This window comes from Harpia harpyja, chromosome 12 (genome assembly GCF_026419915.1).
Source record: "Harpia harpyja isolate bHarHar1 chromosome 12, bHarHar1 primary haplotype, whole genome shotgun sequence".
NCBI lineage: Eukaryota > Metazoa > Chordata > Aves > Accipitriformes > Accipitridae > Harpia > Harpia harpyja.
This window is the reverse complement of record NC_068951.1, coordinates 5,958,597-5,981,969: the sequence shown is the minus strand read 5'-3', so window position 1 is coordinate 5,981,969 and position 23,373 is coordinate 5,958,597. Positions and strand designations below refer to the sequence as shown.

The window sequence follows — 23,373 nt, the reverse complement described above, 5'->3', positions numbered from 1 at the left end:
CAGCACCTGCAGCAGGGACATAGGCAAAGTGTCCCCAAGAGTCCCCCAAGGCCTGCCAGCCCCAGGTGAGCCCCACGGAATTATCCCAATGCCAGCCCCACTGCCTGCTCAGCACCCACAGCACCTGAGGGCAGCCCTTCCCTGTGGCCCTGCACCCCGTGGGGCAGAGGGGGCCCCGAGTGTCCCCCAGGCCTGCACCACAGAGCTGGTGTGGGGACCCCCAGGTGCCGCACGGGACCCCCCGGGTGCTGCAGCCCTCCTGCCAGCCCTGCTGCTCCAGGGCAGCACGTCTGGCTGCAGATAAGGAGCCGCTGGGGGCTGCCAAGCTGTCCCCACCCGGTATATCTGCAGGGCCACCCTGCTGCAGGGTGCTTGGGATGGGGCCCTTTGTCCTGCCCATGCCCCTGCCCAGCTCGGGAGGGATATGGAAGAACTTGAGGGCACGAGGGAATCGCCTTTGCGCCTGGGAGGGCAGTGCAGCAAAACCCCCCACGTGAGCACCATTGGTCCTGCTTGTAGGCTGACCCCAAGAAGGACAGGTACCCCCCAGAGCCACCCTGCTGTCCCCCAGTGCAGGGAAGGGTGCACCGGGCTGGGCCGGGGCTCCCGTGGCAGGGCAAGGGCATGGGCTGCGCGCAGCCAGCGGCAGAGCGGGGGGAGATGGTGGTAGCATGAGCTGCTGCCACCAGCCTGGCCGCTGGGACAGGCAGAGCCTTTGGTCCACGTCAGCCCTGCTCTGAACCCTGGGGTGCCACTGGTTGGGGTGCCCCCACAGTGATCGGCTCCCCGGATTAACGAGGGCGATGCACCTGGAGCTCATCAGCCATCCTCAGTGGCTCCTGTCTCCATGCTCAACCCCGTGCGGGAGCAGGACAAGGCTCTGCCCCCACCTAGGGCTGACCAGGAGCAGCCCCAGGGATGGGGCAAGGAGCCCACGGGGACATGGTGACCGTGGGGAGGCCACGAGCTCCCAGCAGCTTTGCAAGAGCAGCGTGAGCCGGGACCTCAATTCCATGCACCCCCTGTTCCCCCATCCCAGCGGGAACACCCGCACGCTCCGGGGCCAGCAGCCCCCAGCCGGCCCATGCCACGGCCGGTCAAGCACCGGCTCTGGCGCTGCCCTAGGCCCGGGGATGCCACAGCAGGGGAGATGGGTGCAGCAGGCACAAGACAAGAGCCAAGGCACATGGTGACAAGGCTTTATTATCATACAGCAGTGATGGTCGCAGGGACGCAGGCATGCACACGCACATGCAGATAGGACGCCTCGCCCGGCACGCCCGCCAGCAAGTGCCAGATCTGCGCCGGCGGCCCCGCGGCGTGAGCACAAGCCGGGGGCTGATAACGCCGGTTGTCCCCACCCCGGCGGCACAGAGGGGGACGGGGTGCCGCTCGCCCCCGCAGCACCCATCCACCCCACGGCAGGTCACTCCTGGCAAAGGGACTGGCCAGTACTGGCCCGGGTCCCTGCACCCACCCTACGGCAACGAGGTGGGGGGTAGCACTGAGCTGTGGGTGAATGAGCCAGCGGAGGGACCCCCAGCACCCCACGGTGCGGGCGCGGGTCACCATCCCACCACCCCACAGCAGCGCCAGGCCGACTTCACACGTGGGTTTGGCTGCTACGGCTGCACTGAACACAGGCGTCGAGACAGCTGGGGAAGGGGCACGGGCCAGCGCAGGGCCACGGTGGCACTGTGGGGAGTACAGGACACACACGGGGACAACCTCTTTCACATTGTCATTCAGGACAGCAAAGCCACTGGCCGTAAGAGGGAGGGGGACCGAGCGAGGTAGGGGCTTCTGCACTGCCTGTCGGGGCATCCCCCCACCAGCACTCAGGGCCACGGCACCAGTCCCAGGAGCGCTGGTCCCCGGCCAGCTGTACAGGCCGTGGTGCTGGAGGAGCCCGTCCCCACCACAGCACCCTGCCTGGTCCCCCACCTCCCTCTGACCCGTGGTAGTTTAGTAGTTGGGGGGGACAAGATGTACCACAGCACTCGGGGACAGCAGCCTCGGTGGTTTCGCCTCGTTCTCGGAGGGGGTGGCTTTGGCACAGCGCTACTTTTTGGCATTCCTGGTGGTGGGACCTTGCCAAGCCTGGCTCAGACTAGGGCTGAGTTGGGCTCCCTCCGCTAACGCTCTGTCAGCTCCCCCCCCCCAGCTCTCTCCTCTCCAGATCCCGGGAGGAAACTTCCCCGAGGGAAGGCAGCATGGGAGTGGGCAGCACCCACTGGCAGTGTCTGATTGTCACCCTCCCCGGGGGGTGACTGCCACCCCAGGGAAGCCCAGCCTGGGCAGGAGTGCTAGCACTGCAAGGGCCCTGTGGGCGAGACACTCGGATGGGGAAAGCCAGCCACAAAAACAGCTTGTGGGCAGAGGCAGGGGTTGGGCAGTGCCCAGGAGGGTTGCTGCGGGAGGGCAGGGAGCCCAGGGGAGGTAGGTCCTGGCTGTTCTCTACCTACAGCTCCACACTCCATGCTCTGTGTCCCGCCGAGCCTCTGCTCCAAGCTCTGGGCGGCCACCCAAGGACAGAGAACAGCAAGGCACTGGGATTGCAACACCAGACAAGCTGCCAGTCATAACTGGGGATCGGATCCAAACCCCGGCCTGATACAATATACAGTTAATTACAAAATAAATCCCCTCCCAGCCTTTGTAATAAAAAAAGCAGCTGATTGGACATGCATCTTTCTGGCCCTACAAAATAAGGCACCAGAGCTTAAAAATGAAACTCCAATTGTCTTTGATATAAAAGGAATTCCCACGTGTTGAAGGCAGTTGATGTCTGAGTGCATAACAGGGAGTGATCTTCGCTAGCTTTGGGTTGCCCAGCCTCATGCCTGGGCCCCGGTGGCTTTCTGGATCAGGGGAATCTGTAGGAGGGGAAGAGAGAAGCTGTTAGGGTTGGAGGAGGGGGAAGCAGGGAGCTGCCTGCACTCTGCGGCTGGGCAGGGCTGGGGGAGGAGAGGGTCCCTAGGAGTCTGTAAGTTTTCAGGCAAGTCTCTGTGCCCTAAGAGCTGCAGAAATTGCCAGCTGCCGGTGCCCGGCTCACCTTTGTGAGATCCACACCAGTGATGGCACGCACAGAGGCAGGGATCTCGGCCAGCAGACGGTTTACCTCGGATGTTGTATTGCTGCTCTCTCCACTGAGAATAACGATCTCGTCCACTTTGGAGAGGGGAGCCGCCACTTTGGCAGCGATCTGGGGAAGCACAGAAGGAGGGTGGGACAAGCAAAGAATCAAGGAGCTGCTCATCAGCCTGCTGGGAAAAGTCCCTACAGGCCACATAGGGCCTCCCTGTGCCCCCAGGAGACCTGGCCCAGCCTGGGAACTCCCCACCACTTGCCCAGAGCAGGGGAAAGCTGCTCCCTCCTCACCTCAGGCAGCGCATCCAGCACTAGAGCCAGCTGGGCAGCTTCTCCATATTGCTGGAGCGCTTCAGCTTTCAGCTTCATCCTCTCAGCCTCTGCCATCCCGATGGCCTCAATTACAAAAGCCTCTGCTTCTCCGATCTTGCGGATCTTTTCTGCCTCCGCCTGCGCAATGAGGACTTGCTTCACCCTGGAAAGGGAAACCCAGCCCTCCAGCAGCCCAGATCCCCGCAGCGTACCCAGCACTGCTTCCCTCCCTGTCAGCCACGTGCCTGCCCTGCAGAGAGCCCACGAGCTGGGTCTCAGAGCAGCACCTGCTGTACTTTTCTCCCACCTCACCCCAGCCCAGCGTGCAGCCAGGCTCAGGGCTGGACCAGGTCACGGGCTCACTCACTTCTCGCCCTCGGCGATCTGCTGGATACGGTAGGCTTCAGCCTCGGCCGGCCGCTTCACAGTGGCTATCAGCTCCTTTTCCATCCGGATGATCTCCTTCTCTTCAACATCGATCTGCTTCTTGCGCTGCACCACCTCGATTTCAATTTCCTCCTGGCGGATCTTCTGCTGCTCCCGGGCGCTCTGGAGCTCGTAGGCCAGCTGGGCCTCTGCAGTCTGCACACAGGAGAGATGAGAAGAGGGATCTTGGCCACGATCTCCTGTGTGCAGACATAAGGACCCTTGGCAGGCCCTGAAACCAGACATGGCTCCTGCTCCCAAACCCATCCAAGGATGACATCCCAATCCTCAGAACTGCACTTGCTGTCCTTCCCTGTGTGCTCTTCCCACAGCACTTGAGCCCAACCAGGTTCAGCTTGGATGACCCTCCCCACCCTTTCCTCTCCTCCTAGTCGCACCTAACTGTTGCGAACAGGAGAGGAATCTGCTGCAAGGAGCTCATACTGACATAGAAACCCAGGTTCTCCACCTCCAGCTCTCCTAACACATGCAAGAGGAGGAAGCTGGCAAATCCCAGAGCTACCAATACCACCACAAACCAGCCAGGGAACAGCGGTGGGCTGTTGGATACCTCTCACCTTCATGTTGACCTCCTCACTGAAGGCAGCTTTCTGCAATTCAAAAGCCCGTCTGGAATCTGCTATTTTCGTATCTGCCATGAACTTGACATCCAGCATTTCTTTCTTGCACTCTGCCTCCTGCAGAGAGGAAACAGAGAGCAGAGGTCCAGGGTGTGCAGCTGGAGCAAAACAGGCTGCTGCAGGGAAGCCCAGCACATCTCCAGACTCACCCGAATGCCAGCATCTCGCTCGGCTTCTGCCACACCGATGTCTGCATCCCTTCGGACAGCCGCAGTCTGAGTCTTTCCCAGGGAGCTCAAGTAATCTACTTTATCATAGACATCCTGGAGAGGGGAAGATAAGTCACAACCACTTCAAATGAGCGACTCCATCTTGCTCTCTTCCTGTTGAAGCTCAGAGCAATCACTTGTGCGGTTAGGCCAGGTTAAGAACGAGCCATGTCAGCCTGCTGCCAAACAGAAACAGGTGTGACAGGGAGAGGCAGGTTCTCCCACCATCCTCCCTCTGACTCCCTGGAGGCTTGGTTATCAGCAAGCTCTCTCCACGAGCCATGTTTACAGAGGCAGCTACCGGGTGCTCTTTGCCCCGCTGCCTGGATACAGGACATGCTGCGGCGGCTGTCATGGAAACTCCCGGAGAGCTGGGGCAGGCTGTCAGCCGGAGCCTTTCAGCCAGCTGCAGCAGAGGAGACAGGGCCAGGCTCTGTCGTGCTGCTTCTACAGCGCTGCCGGAGCCCCATAGCACAGCACCCTACGTCTGGGCGTACCTTGATGGTGAAGCTCAGGATCTCGATACCCATGCGACCCACATCAGGAGCTGCCACCTCCCGCACCAGCTTGGCAAACTGATCCCTGTCCTGGTAGATCTGCTCCACTGTCAGGGTACCTGCAGAGGGAAGGAAGGCGAAGCACTTTATTTGGAACAGGTAACACACAATGGTGTAGGTCTAAGCTCAGCAACATCCTTGTTGCCCCTAATTTCTTGAGGTCTGGGCACAAGGGCATAATCCTCTGCCCAGACCCTGCAGTGCAGACGGACATCTGTCTCACAAGTGCAACCACCACACACACCTGTAACCTATGGGGACTCAGACATCTCTTACTGCAGGCACTGAAAACTCACTTACCACAACACCCAGCAACACAGCAGGAGCTGCTGTAGGGGAGGAACAATCTAAGATGCCACCTCTGCAGTCAGCAGAGGAAGCATCCGTTGTGGCTGCAATACTGCTGGGACCAGCCAGCAGAGAAGGGAGAAAGCTACTCAAGATGCCTTCAAGAGCGCGAGCCTGTCCGCACCTAGGATGGAGCGCAGATGCCCCTCCAGCGTCTGAAGGACCACGTTCTTCACATCCTGCACATTCTTCCCCAAGAACTGCTCACAGGCCACAGCCAGGAGCTCCTTCTCAGTCATTATCTTCACCTAGAGACAGGAGATAAAACCAAAGGGACTGAAGGCACCTGTCCAAAGAGGGACAGGCACCCAACAGCAGCAGCAGCAGCAGAAGCAGCAGTACCACCACCAGGCTGCCAGGCCCCCATGCCACTGATGCTCCAAGGGACCATGCTGAGCTGTCACCACACTGAGCCGGGCCACCGGCCCAGCCAGCGAGCCCCTGCTCACCGCTGCTGGGGTGAGCCCTGCTGCAGGCACATGCAGCAGTGCCAGCGTCCAGGGCAGACACCTCTCCAAACCCCGACTGCAGCTCAGCATGGAGAGATGCTCCCTGCAGCCATCTATCCCACAGCAGCAGCTACTGGGTGATGTGGGGACAGAGCCTGGCCCTATAAGTCCCACCTGATGAAAACTCTACCAAAGAGCCCTGAACTACCAGTTCAGCCACTGCACCAAAAAACAGACCTAGGAGGAGAAGACTTTCTATTACTACCCCTGGCCAAAAGCCATTTTGTTACCTTTCTCTTCCTCCTCCTTCACTAGAATTAATTTTTCTGACACGGGAAAGGCAGAGAACAAGGAAGAGTCTGACATGCCCAAGGAGCAGCTTGGGAACAGGGGCTCCATTCAGCGTTCCCTGCAAGGAGAGATCAGACAAGATGGCCGTAGCACACTGGTTTGTCCTGCTTGTGGCTTTGCAGTGACCCCAACGTGCCCCAGCCAGGACCCAGTTGTCCCACTCCGCACAGTCAGTCTGGTAACAATCTGCAGAGGTGGGACACAGCCGCCCCAGCGCCGCTTTGACGTCCCACAGTCAGAGCCAGATGTAAAAGCATCTCCAGTTCCAGACAAGCCAGGGTCTTACGATGGTCCTGCTGGTCACGGGGCTGCTTTTTAAAGGCAAAGTGGGTTAAAAATCCCTATGGGGCGTTAGGCAGTGGAGATGTGTGCTCATGGAGCTCTATAGGACCCAGCTATGAGGAGCTACAACCCACCAAGGTGACAGCTCCTGGTGGCCAGGTCCAGTCTGAGGGCTCAGGCAATGCCTGGACACAGGGACATGTCTGGCAGCACCAGAGAAGGAAGCAGGGCCATATGAGCCACACAGCTCTGCTGGGACCTCTGGGTGCTGAGCGGGTCCCACAGCACCCTCTCATGGAGACATTTGGGCTGGGCAGTGCCTCCTGTCCCATGAGATGCTGGTGGCACCCTGCGTCCTGCCCCGAAGGCCCTGGCTGGACCTGCTGCTACCTGCAATGCCAGCATGGTCCTGTCTCAGAGATCTCCAAAGCTTCAGGCGCTGCACAGGGGCCCTCCAAGGGTCCCAATGCATGCTCTTGATGGGTTCACAGCCTATAGACCTCATCTTGACACCTACAAGACCACTTTTCAGGGTCAAACTGCTGGCAAAAGCAGCACAACTATTTCTTGAGAAAGCCTGGTTTGATAGCCTGCAAATCCGAAACAATCCTGCAACCTAACCTCTGGAGCCAAACAGCAACACCTGGCCCTGGCACTGCCAGAGAGCAGGACAACAGGGACTAGCCACCACCTTCTAAGAGGACCAGAGGAGGACCATGTTGGACACGGTGAGCTGACCAAGACTCAGCTGCCACAGCCTTATCCCTAGGAACATGAACCAACATCAACCTGGGCTGAGCCTATTTCCTACCTTTGCTTCTCAGGCTGGGTCTCCTAGTCTAAAACCAAAGGGACTAGGGCAAGCGTGGCAATCCTCTTCTGCTTTCTCCCCAAGACCTCTGGGTTCCTTACAGGGCCAGACCACAGCGGTTTCTCGTCCCTGCACCCCGGGCCAGCAGTGTGCACTTTCTACACAAGGGGGAGTTGGGAGAGCTGCTTATGGAGCTGCACCCGGGAATGTGGGCCCTGCACAAGGCTCATCTCGCAGCAAACGGGAGGTTTTTGCAAATACCAAAACCAATTAGACTCAGCAGCAGCATTTATGGTGTGCATCTGCCAGCAATTCCACCTCTCTAAACAATCCCCACCCTTCAGGAGCTATGGAGAGGACAGTCAGAGCACAGAGCGGGATGTTCATTAAGAGAGTCCCTGCGGTACTTAACAGGAGCAAGGAATGATTCAGCCTCTCTGAATAAAGCTAGCCAGCAGCCTGCCTGCAGCCCAAACAGCCTGGCTATCCACTGAATATAGATGTCAACCTACGAAGCAAAGGTTGCACAAAACAGAACGGAGTTGAGCAATTCGCGCTCAGCTTGTTTCCAGTATTTCAGACAGGGCACTGCGACACTTGGTGCTTCTTCAAATGTCATTCACATCAGAGAGAGAGTTTAGCCGGCAGGAAATCAGAGAGCCTCCATAAAACAATTCCATCTGAAGGATCGATACCGCCGCACCCAGCTCCAGCCAGCTGCAATCACAGCGAGGGGTGAGCAGAGACAATCCAATTAGCTTGAGGCTCAGAAAAATCGTACTGAAGGATACGAAGCCCAGCTTGGCCTAAGGCAGCAGCATCCCCGCACACCACAAAGCACCCAGCCAACAGGAAGGAGGCTCCTGGTGAGTACTCATTACATCCCTCTTCAAAAAAAGAACAGCATCCTTATGCACATTAAGCACTTCTATTATTACGGCAAACATTTTAAAAGGTGTTTCTCTAGTAATAATTTGTTTACTTTTTTCCTTTTTATGCACAAGCCCTTAAAAGAAAGACGTTTGCCTCAAAAGTACTTCTGCAAAATTAAGGTATCCTCTGCCACGCGTGTCCCCAGCTGCCTCAAGCCTGCTTTCTGCAGGGCAATTCCTTGCATCTCACAAGCCTAAACCTTTAAAATTAATTGACAGTGGAAAAAATGAACAGTGAGAAGAGAATAACATGAATGAGATGAATTGGGAGCTGCATTTTTAAATCAAGGCACCTGGTGATCCAGCTTTCTGCTACCATGCGCCGCCCAGCCTAGACCATTTTGCAGGCAATGCAAGGATGTCCCAAAATTAGGTCAAAAAGGAATGCTGCCTTCACAGAAATACCTTTTCCAAATGCAGAAGGAAAAGCCTACAGATTTATGAAATGTGTGTGAGGGGACAGAGGGGTGCACATATTTTGCCAACCATGCAAAGACCACTGCGGTTACGTGACACATTAGCAGCTAAATGGATATAAAGAACTGAAAAACTGAAAACAAGGACACTGGTTCACATCATTAGAGCCAGGATGAGCCCAAGATGCTGGCTCCCGTGCTGGTGCTCTTGCATGTAGCCCCATTCCCCAACAGCAGCAGGGCGACGGATTATCCGCTGTTGAGTCATGGTTGTGCCCAGCCCTTCTGCCATGTGTGACAATCCAGAAACTGCTCCTGGCTGAATTCATATCCTCACTTATGCACAGACACAGCACACAGCTCCTCTGCAATGTCAGCTGAGAGCAAACCAATGAACCCACGGAGGAATCTGCTGCTCTGGAAAGCGCTGGGTGAAATCTGTCAAGCACTTGGTCTTAAAAGGGCTGCAGCAGCCACGGTGCTCTTCCCTGGGGGGAGCCTTTTGACGCATGTGGGATTTTGGTCACATCACTGTGTCACTCAGCAGGTCCCCTCAGCTCCACTGCTCACCGCAGCGAATGTGACCGTCACCTCTCCTGCAACAACAGACCTGGACATGCCTTGGGACACGCGGTGACCACAGCCTTGTGTGCACTCAGAACCGCTATCTTGGTTTTATACACCCAGAATGAGCTGTCGGGAGCAATTTTAAATCAAAGCATCCAGCTGCCTATTCGGGGAGTCAAATTTTGTCAAAAGCTAACAACATTTCCCTCCCAGCATCTTCCCCTAGGCAGGACCTGGTCACAAGGACAAACTCTGTATCAGGGCAGCAGGCCTTGGAGTCTAAGAAACATGGGTGTTTAAGTGTACTATCACAAGCAGCAAGAGCTGGTTCTCACGTATGAAGGCAGCTTCAGAGAATCAAAATTCAATTCAAGCCAGAAATTTTACACACAAATTTTAGTGCCTGGAGGGACTAAGTTCTTTCTTTAAGCTTTAACTCACCATGAAGAATTACAAGGTCCACATGCTAGTAATAATAATCCAAAGCAACATAATGCTCGACACCATCTCAGGAGTGAATGGCTCAGTCCTGCAGGGTCACACGTGGCTCCAAGGGCACTGTGGTACTTCAGCGTTTCACAAACAGATCAAGTCATCCCCACACACCTCATTTGCCATGTGGACAAATGAGACACCAGAAAAAGAGGAATGATTTTGGGGAGAGAAGGAGAGGTCACAACCCCCTTCACAACATGGAACATGCTGTAGTGTGTTTGAACCAACAAGGTCAGCGTGATTTTGTACAAGAATGTGTTTCAGAGCATTTGGCTTCTGTTCCTGGGCAACAGCAACCTCTTAAGGGGGAAAACTAGATTTAAGTTAGAGACATGCATTCCTGAAATGATGTTTTGGAGTTACTGTACCTGTGCCACACCTGTGACAGTTAAAGCTACCCCCTCCGCCGTCTCTACGTCCTCACACCTGGGCTGTAACGTCATTATCTCTAGGGAAATCCTGCCAAAAAACGTAAAATATTTGCACGTTTCCAGGTAACACACACTCAGCTCTTCCCTTTGCATCTCCTGCCCCGGGCTACCTGCCGCACTCATCACAGGTAATGTAAGACAGGTGCAGAACGCAGCCGAGGGACTACATCTGTGACTGGAGACAGACAAGTCACTTTGGCCAAGAAATAGATTTTCCAGATAACGCTTAAAGGCAATTTATCAGCAGAGAAAGGCTGGGAGCCAGACTGGAAATGATACCGTGACCCTTTCCCGTCTGCTAGGCTAGCAAGGTGGCCAGAAGCTAGCAGCTTTGAGAACTCAAAGGGCCCCCTGTCAGAGGCTTGTTGTGCCACGCTGCCCAACGCCGGGGCAGCACGTGCTCTCGCTGGCTGGTGTCACTGGTTTAAAAGCACAGCATGGACCCAGGATGCCACCCCCCGGCCCCGCACTGCCACCCCCGCGGGAGCCCTGGTGCTTGGCAAAAACCTGGTGCTGATGCTGCAAGAAGCAGCCCTGCCTTTGCCCTCGCTGGGTTAGCATTAACGCAGACCTACCCCCTGATCTGGTTCACCTCTCCCTTTTCCTGTGTCCTGTGACCCAAAGGCAGATAGAAGCGAGTCTCCAGCTCTTTGGGGTCATGCCTGTACAGTATCAGGCACCCAGGAACAGATCCTGCAGCTCTAGAGCTTTCTCAGTCACCCAGGGTGGGCTCGAGGTACTTTGGCCAGACCCAGCAATTTGCAAGTCATGATTTGGTAAAACAAGAGACATGCTTGGCCGTGGCAGGTTCTGCTTCAGGAAGCAAAGCCTGGCTCTCGTGTTGGCCATAACAAGCCGGGAAGGCGCTGGGAGTCAGGACAGGGAGCCATAGGGCAGAAAGCTTGTGTCAGTGAACATTAGGTCAAACATTTGAACCATGAAGGGGCTGCACTGGGCTGCTGCGTGCACGCCGAGTCGCTCCAGGACTGGCTGGAAGTGCCGAAATGTATCTCTGCAAGTTCATGCTTGCCTTGGCCACTGTCCTAATTAAACTGGCACGGAAGCTGGGAGCTGGTAAAACAGATCCCACTGTCCAGAACACGCGGAGGCATTTTTTGCCGTATGTATTCACAGCTTTGATCAGCTAGTGCAGGATTTTAGCCTTCTGAAGACCTAATCTATACTTGGCATTTAATTTCAATACTGTGCTGCTTCTTAGCTGGCAAGTCACAGGGATGTTTGGCAATTACTGTTACACTGGTTCATAACGGCTCACAGTGCAAACGCTAGTCCTGTATGTTGCAACTCATCCGAGGTCTCTATGCTGTACTTTCAAATGTGACAACATCCAAAATGGGCACTGTCTCCATGCAGAGGAAGAAGGGCCGAGTGGAAACCCATATCCAAAACTGCAGAGCCAGGTACAGTTGCAATTTCCCCACATGTGTACAGGTTTCCTTTTGAAACAGCGCAAAACCTGCCTTCCCACCTGCTCCAAACCCAGAAGCTAGTCTGGCCTGCTTGTGGCTCCACACAAAAGCAGATGCCCTTCTGCTCTCCACCAAGCACACAATGGAAACAGTGCTGTTGAGGAAAGGGTTACAGCTGGAGCAAATGTCTGCAGCATTTTCAGAAGGAGCCAGTACAGCAATGCTGAATTTGGAATTTGACAAATATGCATCTGTCTGCATTACCTATAAACTGTGGAGTGCGCCCCAGGGCAAGTGCCAGAGAAGGGGAAGGAGACGAGGGTATTGAGATTTCAACCGTCCCATTAGAAAACCATTAGTTTTTATGTTATCCTGCTGCTGCTGCTGCTGTTGCTGCTGCTCAAAACAGAGGGATAAACGGTTAGACACAATGTTAGGAAGCTGGTGGATTATTACCTGTGCAACCCCTGTTACGTACAGTGGGACCCCCTCCGACGTCTCAATATTCTCACAGCGACAGAGGATGGTCATAACCTCCAAAGACAGTCTGAGCAGCGAGGAATAAGGGTAGGACAGCAAATATACAAAGCAGTTATCAGAGAGTAAGACACCCATTGCAAAGGACAGACAAGACTTTCAGGTTTCCAATTTTCCCTGTTCAGTTTGCCTTTCTCCCACTGCCTGCTCCCAGGGCTGCGTAACGCTGGGCCAGAGCAGCTTCTCTGGTCACTGTGGGGAGTTTACAGCATCTAGCTGCTTCTTTTAATGAGGACAAACAGGCTGGGGGCTCGTCTCCACCCTGCGCCCCGTAAGTCACTGCAGATGAAACTGAACTGTGTATCCTACCTGAACTGCCATCCTGGAGTCAGCTGGAATTCTCTGTTGGAGTAATCTTCACACACAGAAAATTCCTTTTTGTAATAATTTAATGCTTCTATGCCAACATTTAAGAGGGGCCAGAAAAATGAAAATGCCAGGGACCTGGCTACCCACCCTTGGCTAAGGCACTGATGAGAGAAGGTGCTTCCAAGTGCTGTTCTGGGAAGCTGAATAATACCATTTGGTTCCCCCAGAGGCGTGTAAGACCATGCTGCCTCTCTCACTGCTTTTATTTCTGACCCTTAAACAGGGATTGGATTTTTTTTTTCTTTTTTTTTTCCAGTCCTCAAGGTTGCAGCAGGATAAGAGCCCAGCACCCTGCCAGCTCTAACTGTTCCTTTTGTTCCCAGGTTAGTGCTACCTGGCGGGATGCCGCTGACAGCAACACAATTGCTGCTGTCTCTCTTGCTCTCAGCGCTGGCAGTTCCAGAAAAGATGTCCTAATTTCAGAGGAGGAAATGTGTCTCGCTCTTCATGTTAATGGAGCAGGCTCCATCTGTGGCATGGCTTATGGTATTTGGGAAAGGCACTGTTTTCAAAAGGAGAATTAAGCCCCATATCCCATGGCATGAACCAGGGGTATAGATTTTAAAGTAAAAGATTTGTTTGGGTGCTGGCATTCCTGTCAAGAGCCCTGTTCGCTAAATAATGCACAGACCTCTATCATATGACAGCTCACTCCTGGCAAGCAGTTCTTGGCCCTGGACTCAGCCTTTGCTTAACTTAATAAGTCAGCCTCCCAAATACATCTGTTATCTCCTGCACATGGCAGGTCAAGGTCCTGCACTGTTCTCTGGGCTTCTCACACAAGAGGAGGAGCAGAAACCATTTGTTCAAATCAACAGTTCTCCCAATGAGATGCCTCTCAAAAATTCAGGAATGAAGCCTGTTTGGATCAAACGCAGTTCTTAAGCATTGACCCCACAAGCTGGGCCTTTCCTTCCTTTCCCACCTCGTACGAGCATCACTGGAGAGCCCGGGCTAAAGCAGCAGGTGTTAGCTGAGACCTCTTCATGCAGTGGGAGCACTATGGTAGGCTCTCGTAGCAATCCCAAGTACCAGCCACCTGGGAGAGGACCCGAGAGCTGTCGTGAGTCAAATGCCAGCAGCAGCCAGAAACCCTTCGAACAAGGCAAGCTGCCTGACCTGCAGGTGAGCAGCAGCTACGGCAGTGTATCCTCTGCAGAGCGAGGGCAGCAACATGCTCACTTTGTCTGCTGGTGGCAACACATGAACAGGGAAAAGAGGTGGCCAGATCAAGCAGGAAGGGTTAACTACAACTTCTGGCCATCACTCAGTGCAAAAACCCAAAAGTCACATCTTTATCCTTTGTCCCTATTATCTTTTACACAGATGGAGGAAACCTGCATTGGTGATGAGCATGAGGGAGGTGTTAGGAGAAAGTAACATTCCCATGGATCCTAAAGACCAAGAGCTACGTTAGCAGGACAGCAGCACTGTCACAGCATGTTAGTTCAGAGACCAGCACAGTAAGAAGCAGCAAGCAAAATCCACGACTGAGGAAAGGGAGAGAAAGGAAATCCCGTGGTTTTAAATAGGAACACAGCCTGCTCCCAAAGTGACAGCAGTCAGCGTATCTTTAGAAAAGGAGACTTGAGGAGCAGGAGGGGGCACTGGCCCACTGCGTGCCACAAACGTGTTTATTACTGGGTGAGATTTGGGCCATACTGGGCAGAACTCAGGTTCCCTTGTGAACTCATGGATGAGCCAGGCCAGTGGCCCCGCTGCCCAGTACCTCTGTGAGAGCCTCATAGCTGCGGAGCGCTGCAAAGGCAGCAGCAGAGGAGAGCAGGGCTGCCGCCTTCCTCAGCACTCACTGCACCAGCACAGGAAGAAACACAATGACCAGCCAGGCTATGGCCCTCTCAGCTTGTTGGGTTTTATGTAAATAAAAAACAATGAACCAAAAAGGGGGGGGGAGGAGAAAAAAAAGAAAACAAAAATCTGATTGACTTGGGTTTGAGGAGAGGTGTGGACAGAGAGGCCATTTGGAAAGTACTTCCAAGCTGAAAGCATGGGATTTCTTTTCTTTTTTTGTCTTTTGCACCATGATACCCAGCTGCCCCACGCAAATAGTCAGCACAGAACCCCTCCATCCTGCAATTTTATTTTGTACATCATCGTTTACTGTCAGGTAAGCCCGAAATGACAGGATTACTTCCTGCAGGGCCCTGGACAACCTCAGCCCCCACCACTCAAAGTAGAGGACAGCCAGAAGCTGTGTGGTTGTGAGTGACCCTACGTTCCCCATGCTTCAAGGCACAGGGCACATATTGCTCCTTCCAGCTACTTACAGTGCTGTACGCAAGGCAGCCTTCCTTCGAAGGACCAGGAGCTGGTCACAGCCAAAGGCAGCAGGCTGGGCTGACGCTCATCCATGGTTTCATATGCAGTGCCCAGTCCCGTGTTCCTAAAGATACTGCTGACAGCCCCACTGGGATGGCTTTGCCTAACTCCTACTCCAAACCCACAAATAACAGGGGTCTCCTTACCTTTGGGTGTCAGTAATGCACCACCAAGCCCAGGCCCAGCCTCCGTATACATACTGCTTTACATCAGAGCCACAACAGCCACCTGCAGCACAGCAGAAAGCACAGAGTTGTAGAGATTACACACACACACGTGTTGCTCTCAGCCAGGGAAAAACCTGCACCCAGAGTGAGTCACGAGCAGAACAACTTCACAACAAGCCTGCCCAGCCTCTTAGTGCTGAGGAAAGGGCACCCTGGGTGGTCATCAGTTCCCCCAGCCCCTCAGAGCAGCGTTACAGCACCCACTGCTACCAAGCCAAGCTCTGCAGCATGACCCAGAAGAATCCAAGCATGCCTGCAGTGTCTGATAAATAATGAACACAGAAACCTCTTTCCAAGATTCACAGCAGCCCTGGAACACCCTTCAGTCGGCCATAACGCAGCCAGCCACTGGGGAACCCAATGCTCTTCCGCACCTCCATGGGCTTCACACAGTAATTTTCCAAAGGCAACCTTTTTTTAGAATTGTCTTATAAAATGGGAAAATAGTATTTGTAATAATTCAGTATGATGAACAATAATACACACAAAGCAACTGTATTTCAAACCAGGATTTTATTTTAGTTTTGTTAAGCAGTTTAAGCACTTCTAGCAACCAGAATCGTTGTAAGTACATGCTTCAGTATCTTTAACCAGCTCTGTTATTGAAAGCCGTGTAAGAAATCCACCTCCTTTCCCTCACCCCACACTGCAAACCACCCTCAAACCCACCAAAAAGCTAGCAGGTCAGTGTTGGAGGATGGAAGAACCCTTGAGCTCCCCAAAGATATCTGCTAGTTCTGACTCGTGCAAGTACTACAGTGCCTGAGGCTCGGGTGGTCCATCACAGAGCTTGCTGTGCCCAGACTTCTGGCAGCCTCCAGAAATCCTCTGACACATTTAAGATTTGACCCCAGTGAAGCTGGAAGATGCTGTCTGGATTTTCATATCTTTGATTCAAGGAAAAAGATGCCTGCTACCTTTCAAGAGAGCACCCTGCCAGCGACCAGCCCTAGGTTTCATGCCTGGCAAGGGAGGAGCTCTGCAGCTCTCTGGCTCGGACCAGGCAGGGCTGCGAGCTGCAGATCAAGCCAGCACTCCGTCCCTAGTTTGTTATCCATAATCACACTTACTACACCAGCGCCCAAGGGCCTCAGCAAGACAAGCGCTGTACCAACAGAGCAACAGACAGTTTCAGCCCTGCGGGACGTATTTACGCAGGCAAGACAGAGCCAGCGCAGAGGAAGAGCGGGCACGCAGGGAAAACAACGTGGCTGCAGCGCTGTGGGAGCTTTGTGTTGTGGGAGGGGAAAGGGAGAACTATGAAGCCAGCATACCACAGCTACAGAAGACAGCCCCTTCAAGGAAGACAACAATTGTTAAGTTTGCTGCAGTAGGTCAAAATGAAGAAGCAAAGGCAGTACACATCCAGGCCAGCATGCTGGCAGGGCCCTCTGGACCGCAGGAGGGGACTCTGTCTTCCCCATCCTCCTCCTCCTCGTCCTCTCCATCCTCAAGTGTTTGGCCATCTTCCACCATCAGCTAAAGATACTGCCTGCTTCACTGGCTTCCACGCAATAGTTGATAAACCGGCACATCGGCCTCATCTACAATTCTTCACCTTCCGATTTCAGTAGGAAGTAAACACAAATGTGAGACAGATTTACACACTTTTTTGGGTCTCCTGTGCTCCACAGCCTAGAGGAATATTCTGCCACCTCCAAGACGGCTTCTGGATAGCTTCTTCCTGTAGCTGGAAGGCTATTTCAGCCAGGCAAGGAGTTACAGGAGCTGATGATACAATATCCTGCATCGTATTAACCACAACGCCTTTTAACGTTTCTTGGAGGATGTCAGCCCGGTTAGTTCAGCCTTTTCGCCAGGCCCTTGTTTTCCAAGAACAGGAAGGGAGGTGTTCCTGGCAGTTGGGAAAAGCAGCTCCACGTGGAAAGGTATTTTATTTCACAGGGTCTATGTGGTCTTTACCAAACCTCTGGTAATCATTTCATAATAATGTTCTGAGAAAACTCTGCACCCTAAACCCACTGTTGTTACACGAATGTGCCTCTCCACACAGACGTTTCTTTTCTTTTGCAGGCAATGCAAGGAAATACCTTATTTAGTAGCACATCCAAAGCAAGCCCCATGTTTGCTTCCCAGCGCTACACAACACTGCTGCACAGCACAGTTTACCAAGCTAGATTATATGTCAAAAAGTGTTCAAAGCATAAGAAAAACAGGGAAAACTAACACATTAAACAGGAGCGGGATGCCAGCTGGTTGCTTTCATGCAAGCCGGACGTCTGAGCACAGCAGAGCTCCGTCCTGGTAACGCAAGTCAGATGAGCTGAACGCTCATTTTCCATTGCAGCCCTGCAGCCTCTTTCCCAAGTCTCAGAAAGCAAGTGAAAAAGGAACCAACAAAGTGAAATCTTTGCAAGGCTAAAGAATAAACCCTCTTGCACAATGAGATTTGGCAGAGAAATTGCCTTTTCCAGCTATAATACACCCACTGTTCTAGCAGCCTGAGTCTCACAGCCACTTGGCCATTGCTTCCACAAACATCCACCGTCCCTCTTCCGGGGCAGTGTACGGCGGCCAGGCGCACTACAAACGGAGGATTCATAGCCGGGAAGCTGCCATCCAGCTTGGCCTCTTCCCAAACGAAGGGGTCCCATGTTCAAGCAAGAATTCCCAGAGCCAGGAGAAAGCACATCATCTGGGTTTTTTTGTTTTGTCTTGTTTTGGTTTTTTATGAAATGAGATTAATCGCTTGGGAGTTTGTAGATAAACGGATCTCTCGGCAGATGCAGGAAGCTGCTGCCCTGATGGACGGAACGCAAGAAAGAACAGGAGCCCCAACAGTTACGGAGACACAGGGCTCAAAACATCAAAGCTGGGACAATTTGAGGTTGTGAACAAGCTCTGTGTTATTTGCTCTCCCAAGGTAACTCGAGGCAACACACTTGTATTCTGGCAGGAAGCGGTGAGTGTTCAGAAATCAGGTCACGGTAAACAGGCTGCTACGATAACTCAATAACTATATTTCTTCCCAAAGACTGTTGCAGGCTGAAGACAAGAACTGAGCAGACACCACTGCCTTCACCTGCACAGAGAGTGCTGCCATCTTCATGCCTCCATTCAGGGCAATCTGGTGCTGCAGTCTCCTCCTCCAGGAGGACCCACCACCAAAGCTGGGAATAAGCAGCTTGGTCCAGTCCAACAGAAGCTGGGTTTGTAGAGAAACAGCCCTGTGCTGGGAAATGTCATGGGGTGTTAACAAGCAAGTGCAGAAAGACAGGGAAAAAATTGATAATTGAAAACATTTACTGACAAAAGACATAATGGAGAGGAGAGAAAAAGGCAAAGGCATACATAAAGAAAATCACATAATAAAGCAGGGTCTAGACTAAAGTCAGTGTCTGGTTCTTAGGCCCTGCTGTGCATATAAATTAGGCTTTGTCCACATGCAGAAATGGTACAAGGTTAACAAAAATTTATTTTAAAAGATGCAGGGTTCCAAGTTGAATCCATAAAATCCTTTGACGGTCACCACAGCAGACGAAAGCAGATTATGCTGGCTAGCTTGTTTTGGATGTAATCTATATCAAAATGACTTGTTTTAAACTACGGCTATCAATGCTACGGAGCAAGTTTAAAAAACACACGTTTAGTTTAACTCATCTTGTGAACAGAAACTTGGAGAAGACAAACCACAGTGAAGTTATACAACAAAACTACAGACATACTACCCTAGAATACCTCTTGGAAACCAAAAGGAAAGCCCCAAGGCTATTCTGTCCACCTCTTTCTCCTGCTATGCTTTCTGAAGAGTAATTTGCAAGTCTTGGAGATTTAACAAGCACCTGACAAGGGAAACCTTGAGCTCCACCACCGGCAAAAAGCTGAAGAACTACCTCCCGAGAAGGAAACACCACAGAGGAGCTGCCTAAGTTCCTTTTGTGCAGGAAGGGCTTGCAAAGCCTCAAGAAGCCTTTATTTCAGGCTTTCAAAACTTCGAGAAGTACCATAAAAACAGCACAGTCACACTGGCTCAAAATCATGACCAGTTCCTCTTGCAGGAATAAGAAGGATGCAGTAACAGGATGTGAGAGCTTAGAGCACCTCCAGAAGGGTTAACTACCCCTGACTGCTGGGGTGCGGCAGGAAATGTTTACACAAAACTGGAATTAACTGCTAGCTCTTTTCTTACTTTGACAGAGATCAAGGAGCCCCAAAGGGCACCGCACTAAAGTAAAGTTTGAGAAACTGGGCTGGACCATATTTCTCAAGCTGACTTCTGAGAAATCGTAAGAGCGTAACAAGCCTTAGCAAAGGCAAGGTGTACAATACCTGCTGTTTCTCCTCATTCCCTTAGAGTGCTAACTCACCTGAGAGGGAAGTCAGATCAGCTGGGCACGGCTCATACTCAGCAAATACAGTGTAGTTGTTTTCTTCTAGGCATTTAGGAGCAATGTATTTGTTTCAATACTCTCCCAGGAAATAAAGCTAGGTTGACTGGGCTGCAACTCCCCTGACTTTTTTTCCACCTTTCACACCCTGAACTTTCGATGAAACGGCAGTTTGTTCTGACCCAGGAACACGGTGGGCTGTGCCAACCTTCCCCTGTCACATATCTCCAGGTGCTCACCTCGAGGCTCCTCTGGCTGCTGGACCATTGCTGCGTGGTGCCACCCTGCTGCCCTCAACAGCCAGAAGGAAAATGCCCTAACTGTAGAGATTTGGGCAACGCTATTTACTTATGGTAACTGTAAGATGAATGCGGCCATTATAAATTATACCTCTTTATTATAAGTCTCTGCAGAAATATTATAGCATTGTATTTCAAAATTAGCAGATCGATCCTTAGCCATGAAAGCTGCATTCAACCAGACTGTAACCCAAAACCAGCATTATGCATCTAAGACAACTTATTTAGGTGGTGGGAACATTTTGATATCAGGACAAACAGGTACTTTGTATATCTCCCTGAAAACTTGACTGGCTGCAGCTGCGCTTGGAGAGGACCCAGTGATGGGCCAGGTGCCTGCCAAAGCCTCCTCAGAGCTTGTACCAAACCTCACCGGGAGGCTCCCAAGCATGGCTGCCCTCCAGCAAAGTTAGACCCACATTCTGCAGAGACCATCATTGTCTCTGTAGGGCTTTGTGGAGCATTCTTACAAAGCCTGGGGTCTACATTTCACGGACAGATTGGCTAACCACGTGCAATTTCTTAGAAGGAGATCCGTGTTGCTCAACCGGGGAAGGACGCAAGTGTCAGTGGGAACGCCGACCCGTGCCTGGGAGCAGCTTCCCAAATAAGGCTACGAAGCTCCTGCACACACAGACCTCCCCAAGGCATGGCTGGCTGCTCCTTGAGCACTGGAGGAACTCGAGCGTCTCTCAAGAAAGTGAAAAGAAAGAACATCACTCCTCAGAAAAAAACCCACATGCCAGGGGAGGCATGTGATCAAACTTCCTTCAAGAGGCACAGGCTAAATTTACAATAAAGAAAACTTTCCAATCAGCTTCATGATTTGGAGGTGCCTTCCTGCAAAGTCAAGTCTTTCAAATAACAACTATATGACAATTCAAGACTCCAAGCCAAATGCCTGCTTTTAATATTATTTGTTGTTGGTTTATTCTTCCCTTCCCCCTCCCTCCCCAAATCCAACCTAGTGTCACACAAATAAATGCTGGCCCCCGAGGTCCTCTCTGCTTTTCCCCGGAGAGACACGGCTCAAGTTCCTGGAACCACAACTGCTTGTAGTTACATGCCTCCCTCCCACTAATGCCCTGGCGTTCACTCTGCACATAAGCGCAGAGGAGCTGCGGGGCTCTACAGAGCTCCCACAACCTCTCGGGCTGCCCCTGAAGCTCACAGCCGGTGCTCTCAGGAGACAGCAAGCATTTGCAGACCACATTGGGCAGCAGCACAGGAAAACCATGTCTGGTGGCAGCACTGAAACCAATTCTGACTTGCAGAGCCTGGCACGATTTACGCTCCCTTCCCAGAATGTGGCTGTACATCGAGGAGTGTCCTCGGCTTGCCGCTCCCGGCTGTGGGAAAGCATAACGCTTGGAACTGCAAGCAGATGCCATAAATTCCTGCTGGCTCATCCTGCAAGCCGCATTTTGTAAACTTCAGAGCTGAACAGAAGCAAAACCAAGCTCTTAAGACCGAAGGGCATCCTGGCACACCTGGAGCACAGCTTCCCGATTCCTCCCGCAGGACATGGCATTTCACCAAGCAGCGCTGATTTTGACAGGGGTCTTTTCAGAGGGAAGCGCAGTATCAGCTCTAGATCCCAGCCGGGAACTGCAGAAATGTGCAGAAGACCAGGAAAACTGCAAGAAATACTGCTGCTCCAGGCAGCTGGTGGGTGCGGTTTGTATCTCCTTAGAAGCAGCTGCCACAGCAGGCATACTTGTTTCCAAAACTGCAGCCTGCTTCTGGCATCTCCTCAGTAATTCCCATAACAGGTCTGTTATCCAAGAGAGATGAACTGATAACAGACCAGCCAGAAAAGCAAGTGCCACAGCCCGCTGGAGGCTTTGGCTCCAAAAACATAACAACATAGTTTCACATGCACGGCAGAGCTGTGATCGTAGCACATCCTTGACGTTCACATGCATTTTCTCCCGGGTGAGTTTAGGTCTGAGCATCAAAGCGTCTTCCACAAAACTAGTCCAGCATTGACAGAAAGGACGTTAACACGATTGAGGACACATGAAGTGACCAACAGCTGTATCTAACCTGGTTATTACCTTGCACTTGGCCCCAGCCTGTCACACAAGAGCGGAGTATCCAGCCCTTATAGCAAGCTGTTACATCACCTAACGGTAATTAAGTCCTGTCTGCATGCAGCCTGGTCTATGCCAAAGTGCAGTCTGGAGCTTCGGCAGAGTATTGGAGCAGCTACAGGTTAAATCAGACACAGGGGATTTCACTGCTGGTTTATTTAACCCTGCAGCTACAGGTTGAATCAGACACAGGGGACTGCACTGCTGGTTTATTTAACCGTAACCTAAGCAACCAGCTTGCCTGAAGAGAAAACTGTACATATCTGGTGGGCATCAACTGCGTCCAGTGACAGCACCACGGAGAGGCCAGGTGACGTGCTAGTAACAAAGCAGCAGTAGGATATGGTGGATGCGAAAGGCACCCCAGGGACAGGCCCGTGGTGCCCTGCCCCAAGCTGCCCTCTCTGCCCCAGTGGGATGCTCACACCCAGCTCTCCCTCCCCATGAAAGCCAACCTGCCCCCCAGAAACAGGATGGTTTCTTGGTAATCCAAGCTAAGGGCTGTTGGCAGCGGCCCAGAGCCTGGCAGCCTTGCTGGTGCCACTGCTTGACATCATCCAAAAGCAGCAGCAGCAGCACTGGGGCGTGCCGCTGGCATCGCGACCTCACCCACCGCTCTCTGCGCTACGGGGACCCCCACCCCGGGGAGCCCCAGGGTCCACACGGCAGGGACACCCCCAGCACCCCAGTGCCCACCCACAGCAGGACACCCCCCAAACAATGCCGCAATGTCCCCTCATGACAGAGACCCCCTCCCCAGTGCCCCCTCAAGGAAGGACCTCCCGCCACAACACCCCAGTGCTCCTACAGGGGATTCCCCCCCCCCCCCAAATCACAGAGCAGCCTGCAGCAGGCACCCCCAACACACCCCCCAGATCCCACACTCCCCACCCAGGCAGGGCCTCTCATTCCCCACCACCTCCCAGGGTCCCCTCAAGGCAGGGACTGCTTCTCCCCAGTGCCCCTCCATGACAGGACACCCCCCCCCTCCATCGCAGGGTCCCCCCTCAGTGCCCCAAAACCCCCTCAGGACAGAGACACTCCCCGCAACACCCATTTCAGGGACCCCCAAGAGTCCCCTCACAGCCAGGACCCCCCCCAATTCCCACCAGGGCCCCCTCCTAGTAGACTCCATTACAGACACCCCCCCCCCCCCCCAATTCCCTCAGGGACCCCCCCCATGACAGGGTCCCCTCAGGGCCCCTCTCCCCCCCCAACCCCCCACGGCAGGGACACCGTCCCCAGCCCCTGCGAGGCACCGGCCGTACCTGACACCACCAGAGCCTCGTTGGGCCCCACCGTGTGGCAGTTGCCCATGGTGCCCGGTGTCCGCAACCGCCGCCACCGCCACCGCCTCACCGCCCGTTCCCACAACCCCCCGCGCCGCCCCGCCCCCGCGCGTCGCACGTCGC

At 53.2% G+C, this 23,373-nt stretch overlaps 1 protein-coding gene across 9 annotated transcripts; it reads right to left on the bottom strand.

The window, feature by feature from the left end:
* Window positions 1-1,185: 1,185 nt before the first annotated feature.
* On the bottom strand, window positions 1,186-23,347 carry FLOT2 (flotillin 2). 9 transcript variants are annotated; one of them, XM_052804458.1, is made up of 11 exons: window positions 23,230-23,347; window positions 15,140-15,221; window positions 10,255-10,345; window positions 5,708-5,831; window positions 5,176-5,294; window positions 4,619-4,732; window positions 4,407-4,526; window positions 3,770-3,984; window positions 3,382-3,565; window positions 3,056-3,205; window positions 1,186-2,876 (listed from the first exon to the last, which is right to left on the bottom strand). In XM_052804458.1, exons 1-11 carry the CDS (start codon window positions 23,276-23,278, stop codon window positions 2,838-2,840), a joined length of 1,287 nt encoding a protein of 428 aa, XP_052660418.1. In that variant the 5' UTR covers window positions 23,279-23,347; the 3' UTR covers window positions 1,186-2,837. The 9 variants fall into 9 exon arrangements, with proteins under 9 accessions (XP_052660418.1, XP_052660417.1, XP_052660421.1 ...); XM_052804457.1 differs by lacking the exon at window positions 10,255-10,345 and adding an exon at window positions 12,204-12,294 and having other exon boundaries at window positions 23,230-23,337; XM_052804461.1 differs by lacking the exon at window positions 10,255-10,345 and adding an exon at window positions 6,323-6,441 and having other exon boundaries at window positions 23,230-23,295.
* Between the last annotated feature and the right edge of the window lie 26 nt (window positions 23,348-23,373).

Excerpts from the sequence above, each read along its gene's own strand:
- FLOT2 (XM_052804458.1), bottom strand. The coding sequence starts at position 23,278 with ATGGGCAACTGCCACACGGTGGGGCCCAACGAGGCTCTGGTGGTGTCA. Across the intron at positions 3,566-3,769 it reads CAGATCGCCGAGGGCGAGAA|GGTGAAGCAAGTCCTCATTG; the intron begins GTGAGTGAGCCC and ends TTCCCTTTCCAG. Across the intron at positions 2,877-3,055 it reads CTGGTGTGGATCTCACAAAG|ATTCCCCTGATCCAGAAAGC; the intron begins GTGAGCCGGGCA and ends CCCCTCCTACAG.